General features: G+C 41.3%; 1 protein-coding gene across 1 annotated transcript in view; it reads right to left on the bottom strand.

Annotated features, from left to right (window-relative positions):
* Positions 1-6,078: 6,078 nt before the first annotated feature.
* Positions 6,079-9,031, bottom strand: part of LOC102023266 (E3 ubiquitin-protein ligase TRIM38-like) — a gene marked incomplete in the record, with an annotated part of 11,174 nt that continues 8,221 nt past the window's right edge. Inside the window, 1 exon segment of the mRNA XM_005403317.2 lies at positions 6,079-6,499. Within this exon segment, the coding sequence (XP_005403374.2) occupies positions 6,118-6,499 (382 nt within the window).

The raw sequence follows: 9,031 nt of genomic DNA, 5'->3' as shown, positions 1-9,031 counted from the left end.
ACATATGAGCACCCATGTTTACAGCAGCATAGTTTGTCATAGCTAAACCTTGGAAATAACCCAAATGTCCATCAGCTGAGGAATGGTTAAAAAAGATGTATTTTTATACAATGGAGTATTATTCAGCTATAAAAAAGATAGTCAAGGCTTTCATAGGTAAATGGATGCACCTAGAGACCATATACATAAATATCCTCTGTGTTTATTCAAGTTTTTAATATTATAAACATACACCCTTACGCAGTTACCCCAATTACACAATGAACCAGAAAACCTAACAAACAATCAGAATTGCACTCAGATATACTATGTAAAAATTAGCAAGCGTTATGCATACTTAGAGATATGGTCTGTGATTCTTAGACAATACCAGTGAGCAGTGCTCATAAATTATACTTACTATAATGGCTATAAATAAGTTGCATTTTATAGTCAAATCTACATTCACTAGTTGCTCACAGGTCCACCGCAGACAGTATACAGATACATGATATCATTTTGTCTATTCATTTAACATCTCCTTTAAAATTCATTTCTTTTCAACATATTGCTAATGAACCAGGATTTAGGTCTGTCACCTTGGCATATACGTGTGTACATATGTTGCAGGTAATTTATGGTGTTATTTTTTTTCCACTACTGCCCTATTTTCTGTTAAGTAAACATTTTACTACATACCATGGTAATTCTTGTCTTACTTCTTTGAGTACTCTTTTTCAATTATTTTCTTACTGGTTGCATGGAGGATTACAAGTGACAATCTGGTTTGGATTGATAACAACAATCTCAATAACATCTAAATTTTGCTGGAGAGTAATTCTGTTTCCTCTCCCTTCTATTTGTTATTGTCATATCAATTATACCTTTGTACGTTTTATGCCTGCCAACAAACCTAAAATTGCTAAAGTGATTTAGGGGTCTTTTAAAGCAAATGGCAGGAAGGAAATTCTAAATAGTGTATTTATATTGTCCATGAGATTTGCCTAGGCAGAACCATTTTCTAGGTACTCTTCTTTTCTTCATGAAGATGCTTTTCTTTTCTGGTGCTGTTCTATATTTTTTTCTAGTGCTGTTCTATATCCACCTGGAACATTTTGTAAATATTTCTTATAGAACAGATCTCCCAGTGACGCACTCATTTTTATCAGAGAATATCTTAATTTCTCTTTTTTTTTCAAAGGAGTACTTTGGGGCACAATTCTTAGCAGACTGTCTTTTTTTCTGACATTTTGAGCATGTCATTCACAGCCTACTGACTTCCATGGTTTCTGATAAAAGGTCATTTGTTAATCATATTAAAGGTCACTTGTGTGTGAGGAGTTGCTTCTTTCTGCTTGCAAGATTCTTTGTCTTTGTCTTTTCATCATTTGATTATAGTGTACCTAGGCAGAGTTTATCCTACAGCAGATTCTTTGAGCTCCTTTGACATGTGGATTCCTGCTGTTGACCAAATTCTTGTTGGTGTCCCATAGGACTAGCTTGGAGACTCAGACCTGAGGCTCATCTGATCCTCTTCTTTTCTAAGCCCTCCAGGTTCCTGCATGAACAAACTCCTCCTTCAAGCAACAGGAAGTGGGTGGGGTAGTTTACAGCTATCACAAGACAGACACTGTCTGGTTATGGAAGTTTTGTTTTTGCTGCAAGTTTGAATTTTTCTTCATTTTTGACAGCATAAATTTTGGTGAACCGAGCCTGAGTTCAAAGAAACACCCACAGCAAAGAGTGAGGTGTTATCTGTGAAGAGATATTCTGGGCTCATTATTGCTCATTGTCTGTGTGCTGGAGGCTTCAGGAGCCCATATGTCCTGTGGTCTGGGGGGTCTGCTCCCACAGCCCCTGCCAGGATACACTGAACCTCCTTGCGTTGCAAAATGAGAGCTGTGAGCTGGCCGTCTGGAGGCCTCCTGCTTCCTGATGTCTCTCTTGGCTATAAGTCCAAATAGTCATTAAACAAGTAATTTGTTAGCCAAGGAATGTCTGTATCACAAGGGGCACTTTGTGAACTCACGGGTCCACCTCCTCCTGCTAGGGACACCCTCTGAAGGAGAGTCCAGCCCTAGTTCCCTCTCTCCATAGGCTACAACACATGCCATGGGAAACATCCTGAGAAACGCCCTGCAGAGCTCACCAATCTCAACATTTGGCCATGTCTTTCAATAGTGGGTACAATTTGGCCCTGACAACCTGAAAAAGGAACAACTTATCTACTACTGTAATGCAGTTTGGGCCCAGTACTATCTATGGAATGGCGAGAGATGATTAAAGGATGGCAGTTTAAATGACAACACTATCTTAGAGTTAGACCATATCTGCAAAAAGCATGGAAAGTGAAATGAAATTCCCTCTGTTCAGACTTTTGTAACTCTTTATCATTGGAAAAGTCCACTCTGGAAATTACAGTGGTCCCCGAGGAGGAGGAGATTGATATCATTGATGATCTTGTCTTGGAACCCTACCTGTTTCCTAGGGGCATATGGGTCTCTCCCCCGATGATGAAAGTAACCACACTGAAGCGCCCCCCTAGACCTCCTCCTTATAATGCTCAGGTCAGTGAAACAGTCTCCTTCCCTTGAAGTGACTCAAGAGCTCCATGAGAACCTGGTGCCCCAGCGGGATCCAGTATTCCCCAGCCCACTCATCATGCTCCTGAGATGATTTTAAGTCCCGCAGGATATATTCAAAGTGGAGCTTCTTACCCTTCTAGCTCACAACTCATCCTCCCCCTGAGAGAAGTCGCAGGGGCAAAAGAATCACTTGAGTCCAGAACTCCTTTTCAATGGCAGATCTCCAATAATGGCTAGGCTGACTTTCAGAAGGTACTAGTAGGCTTTGCAGATGATTTTAAACTTAGATCCTTGCTTTTCACCTATTCTGGTGAGATTCCCAATTCATCCTGATCACTTGCTGCCACCCAGATAAAAAACAGAATCCTAGAAGAGGCTAGGAACTATGCAGGTGAACAATTTAGTATAAGAAGGGAAGAAAATCACCCCAGAATGTTGTTATCCCTCGGACAGAACCAAACTGGGACTATAATAATAGTAATGGACAAAGAATAGTGATAATAGCTCTTATCATGGGGATGAAAAATTCATGAAGAAATTTGCTAATTATGATAAAATGAATGTACTAGAACAGGACAAAGTAAAGTCTTGAACTGTACACCATTAGCCACTTAGAAGAAGCTTTTCATAAATAGAAAAGCTTAGATCTATCTTCCAGGAGGGACAGGCACTGATGGGACACCATTTCATTTGGTAATCAGCCCCAGATACTTGTACAAGTTACAAAACTTCCGATGGAGTTTCAGATGCCTCTGGCCTAATTGTGAGTCGTGGCCATTTCTGTGTCCAACAATCAGAATCCAGATGACACTGAGAAAAAAGCCAAAATTCTAGCTGTCACAATTGGCAATGCTTTCAGTGGTGCCAAGTGGTTTAAAAGGAAAGCCATAGAAAATCCAGGAAAGGGTTCCTCCTTTAAGTGTAAAAAGACTGTGGACATTGGGCGTGCCACTGCACCAGGCCATCTCCCAGTCACTGTTTGGTGTGTGAGGTGGCCAGTGTGCCTAACTTGTGACACAGAAGGATAGAGCAGCCCCATTCCCAGAGCAGAGTAGGCCAGCTGAAACACTCATTTGCTCTGACAAAGACTGATGGGGTCCAGGACAGCTTACAATTCCCCTGTCCATGGACATCTCCATGTCCTGTGAAAAATCCTGGACGACCTTGGACAACATGGATGGGTCAATTCAATTACTGGTAGATACAGGAACAGCTCAATCTGTTCTAACCTTCTCTAGAAAGCCTTCTTCCATATCTGTAGCTATTGGAGTTGAGAAGATCCCTAGTCACAGCTTCTTCACTCCTGCTTTGACATGTCACACTGAAGGGCAAATATTTACCCCCAAGTTTTTGATTTGTTCCATAATATTCTACCCCTTTGCTAGGAAGAAATTTATTTGCAAACGTTGGGGCAATTCTCAAAATCCAGCAAAGGCAAAAGCAAATTTTACCTGTTGGGACTGCATCAAGCCTCCCTCACCTGATCACCCAACAGGTGAATCCTACTCTTTGGTGGAATAGAGTACCTGGGTAAGCAAACACATCAAAGCCAGTAGTTAAAAGCTGAAAGACCCCAACTAATTTCCTAACTGAAAACTGCATGCAATCAAAGAAGAAGTCCATGAAGGCCTCTAGCCTCTCCTAGACAGTTTTTTCAAACATGGCTTTCTGCAATATTCCCATTTTCCCCTTAGTAAAAACTTCAGAATATAGGATGGCACAGATTTTCATCTCATTTATGAGGCTGTAATTCTAATCCACTGCCTGGCAATAGATCCTTTTACAGTTCTCTCCCAGATTCCAGAGGACACAAATTGGTTTTCAGTTCTAAACTTTAAAAATGCTGTATTTTCTATTCCAGTCTTCCGGGATTCCCAGTTTCTGGTTGCCTTTGAATGAGAAAATCTCATTTTGGCAACATGGCTGGAGCAACAGGGTACCACCAGTCAACTGAAGAGAACTGTTAACCACGGTGCAGGGCAACAACTCCCAGGCTTGACACAAGATCAAGCCAACCTCTACATCCAGTACTAATCCTCTGACACAAGAACACACTGAACCTGAAACCAGGTATCAATCCTCTGACACAAGAATGTGCCAGATCTGTCACTTGATGTCAACCTTCTCTCTGAAATCGAGTGGGACCACCTGAACCAACTATCAAAGAAGATGTAAAAAAATGGCAGAAATTGACTTTGGGCCATGGCCCTTATGTTAGTTTGGGGCTTATTTTTGCAAGGGAACACAATATAATACAGGACACATATTTTATAAGATTATTTGTAACAGTCACACAAGAACCATACACAAGAGAGTTCAGGAAATCTATTCACACACTAAGACCAAGGGAACTAGCTGAGGGCCTGGATCCCGTGATAATGTCCTACATAAGTCCAACCGAAGACCCAGAGCTCATAACAATGCCTCCCACAAATCCAACTGGAGGCTCAGGGCCCACAACAATATCTCATGCAGGCTTGTTTCTTGGATCTGCTGTGAAGACCCAAAGGTCAGTGGTGGAATCTAGGAAAGTCTGTGTCAGCAGGATGAAGGATCTGTGCTAGCAGGCTGAGGAATCTGCACTGGAGCCAGGAAGCAATGCTCAGAAGAACCAGAGCTCCCCCGAAAGGTACCACAGCCATCCTCAGCAACAGTGAGGTCCCCAGCTACTCTGATGATTAAGATGGCTGAGTTCCCATCAGGGAAGCCAATGCAACAAGCTTCTCCAGGAGACTGGCAGTGCACCATCTTCCCCTCTGGAGACACGAAGGGATGCTCAAAGTGAGGACCAGAGCTCCCCAAAGTGAACCAAAGCCATTCTCAGTGCCAACAAGGTCCTGAACTCTTCGGAGGATGAAAACAGCCAAGTTCATCAGGAAAGCCAGCATGACAACCTCCTCTAACGCAACTAACAGCTCCTTACAGCTTCTACAGCTCCAACAACCTTTCTCTGCACTCCACAGCCTTCTTCAGCTCCCAAAAGCCTTTCTCACCTTCTCTAGTTCTGCTTATACTGCTGGCAACAATCCCCAGGTGGGCCTCCCACACCCAGCATCACGCTTACTCAGTTCAGCTGGGGAGGTTATAAGTTGACCACCAGTTATCAATCCACTATAGCCCCCTTGCTCTTACAGTGCTCCATTCTGCTTGCAGCCGTTATCTTCTCTTTTTCCTTCAAACCATGCATTTCTCCTGGAGCACTTCTTTTTTTATTTCCTTTCCTTTACCTCTTATTTCTGGCCTAAAATAAACTGTAATCTTTCACATTCACGCATCATCTTTTGGTAGAATTCTTCAGATCTTAGATATAAAGAACCATATCATTGTGAATAAGGATTATTTTGACTTCTTTCTTTCCTGTACATGTCTTTCCACTTCTTTTCTCTTGCCTGATTGTTCTCTCAAAGTTTCAAATCTATGTGAACAACAGTGGTGAGAGTGGGTATCCACTATATCTGAAGGAAGAGCAGTAAATAAAACTTAGCAATTTGTGCCCATATAGGCTTTATGCATGTTCAGTGCTGTCTAACCCAAGGAGACTTTATTCTTTTCTTTACTCGTTACAGGGAGGCAGGAACAAAGGAGAACGCTGGCAAATTCGGAAATAAGGCCGCAGAATATCAGAGAAAGAAGCCTTGGGGAAGGTGAAGATGTGGGAGCCAGTGGTCATGTTGTAAAAGGACACAGTTCCAGCCTCATAGTCCAGAACAATCCCCACCACCACGGGTCGCTCTCGCAGATCAAGGGCAGTGCGGGGAGAGGTCAGTGCTGCATAGCCATTCTCCGGGCACAGCTGGATGGCCCAGAATCCAAGCTCAGGCTCCTGCTTCATGCCAAGGCCCCGCATCACATTTTCCATACAAACTCCCACATCCCAATTTGTTCCTTCTCCAACATGCACTTCGAAGTAGTGTCTTCCTGAGGTGAAGCCCTCACTGCCCAGGACACAGGGAAAGACTGTAAATCTCCTGGAAGAAACTGTGAGATTCTGTTGGTAGCATCCATTAAACACTTTTCTCCGATCATTAGACAGAGTTAGGGCAGGATAAGCTGTGTTTGGATCCAGAGTCACACTGACTGTAAAATAAACAAAATTCACATTTTTCGTGGTGGTAATAGCATAATGTATTTTAAATAAAACCAGCCTGTGTTCAAATCCAATTTTTATCCCTAACTAGCTATGTAAGCCAACAGTAAAGTAAAAGTTATCACATCTGGTGCAGCAATTTGTGGGAGAATTTAGTGAGCTAATGTTGGCCCATCACTTACTAATATTCCTAAGATTTATGGCTTCCTAATAGGGGATAGTAATAATATTGTTGAAAAGTAATCTTTACTTTCCTGAGATGCCAAGGACTAGAAGTAATTAGATTGAATGTGATTTCTGTCCTGTCCAAAAGCCTTCTTCTTCTTTCCTATAGGTCCCCAGAAATCAGAAAATAGTGGAGTTGAATTTGGCTTTTCCCCATCTCCACTTCGTAATGACTATGCACACAAGAATAAGTCAGCAACAGGATGAAATAACAAATATAACTACATATGCGCTGATCACTGGTGCACCTGACTTCATCAAACAAACACTATTGAATATTAAAGATCACATAAACATCAACACAGTTATGGTGAGTGATGTCAGTGTCCACTGTCACAAACATGCTAATCAACTGAACCAAAAAAATCTACAAAGAAATATCAGAGTTGCACCACACCTTCCAACAAATGGACTTAATAGATATCTACAGATGGTTCCACTTGGCTTCAACAACAATGCCCTGTCTTCTCAGTAGCGCATGGAACTTTCTCTAAAATAGACCAAATACTAGCCAATGAACCAGACTTACATAGATCAAATGACCCCATGCATACTATCAGATCATAATGCAGTAAAATTAGAAATCAGTGGTGAAAGAAAGCACAGACATTATGCAGGAGTGTAAACAATGCACTCTTGAATACTCAAAAATCACAAAAGAATTTAGACAGTTCCTACCATTAAACAGTAATGCCAGTACAACATACCAGCACCTATTGGACAAAATGAAAGCAGTTGTAAGAGAGAAGTTTATAGCTATGAATCCCCACACCAGAAAAACATAAGGAACCCAAATAAATAGCCTAATGATGTCCCTCAAAGTTCTGAAAGAATGAGTACTTGGTTTTTTACTCTCAATTTTATTTCTGCTCTGCTTTTATAATTTCCTTCCTTAACTCTTGATTTTGACTTTTTATTTCAGTGATGACTGTGCTATTAGAAAATAGAAATCACTGACTTCAAAGGAAAATATGTTGTTATGGTGGATAAATTGTGTCAACTTGAGGAGTCTGGAAGCTTAACTAAGTAATTCAGAAGTTCTACATACTCAGGTGAAAAGAACATTCCCTTACCTCTCTAGGATGTTATTCATTGTGTCAACTCTTGAGAAGTTTAAAAGTTCAACTAAATGACTTAGCAGGGAGCCAGGGTCCTTCCTTTGTAAACCACTTCAGCTTGTGGAAGAGGAGGGCAGGGAGAGGGTCTGGAGGTAGGCTCATAGTCCACACACAATATAAGGGAGGAAATGAGGCTTGCTACCTGGCCCCTTGTGCTCTTGCTGCTTTTGCTGTCTTTTACTGCCTTGGATGGTTGTCCCTGAGACAAGCCACCCTGTCTTGGAACCATCTTATTACAGACTGAAATCCCCACAACCTGTAGGCTAAATAAACCTTTCCTTCCTTAATCTGGGGCATTGAGTATTTTGTCTAAGCATCAAGAGAAAAGTAACCATGCCATATGTATATGCTAAACTTGAAAGTACTATATAACAAAAAGAAAGAAAGAAAAAGAAAAATGGCACTCACATACCAGAAGATACTGGGTATAATAATCTCCCAGAAGTCAGTAAGGAATGAAGCAATAAAATTATTAAACTATAGTAATCAGGGTTAAATAACAGAAGGCTGAAGAGTTAGTAGACATATAAAAAGAATGAAGAAAACACAAAACCAAACGAAAAAAACCCTCAAACTCACTAGTGAAACTGGAAAACCTGAAAATAAGTATACAATTAGGGACCAATCCAAATCCATCATATAGGAAAACATTACAAATTATAAACACTGGAGGAGGATGAAGCGGTACAAGTTTGCTTTCCCTGGGGCCTAGGTACATTGTAATATGCATCCCAAACATCAGCACTTTCACTTCAACGTGCTGTTCGCTAAATTCCACAGTGCTCCTGCAAGGACTAAGGGAGAATCCTGTGACCAAAAACATCAAGATTTCTCTAGTTAAATGTACATTCAAAGTACATCGTATTGCCCAGGCATGGTGGCACATGTCTAATTCCAGCACTCAGGAGGCTGAAGGAGGAGGATTGCTGTGAGTTCAAGGGGAGCCTGGGACGCATAGTGAATTCAAGTCCAGCATAAACTGAATAGTGAGGCCCTGTCTCAAAAAGACAAAACAAAAAAATGTGCATGGTATAAAG

The sequence above is a fragment of the Chinchilla lanigera genome, unplaced genomic scaffold, assembly GCF_000276665.1.
Source record: "Chinchilla lanigera isolate Chin_1 unplaced genomic scaffold, ChiLan1.0 scaffold00082, whole genome shotgun sequence".
NCBI lineage: Eukaryota > Metazoa > Chordata > Mammalia > Rodentia > Chinchillidae > Chinchilla > Chinchilla lanigera.
The sequence above is the reverse complement of the archived record's forward strand: the minus strand, read 5'-3'. Positions and strand labels throughout refer to the sequence as shown.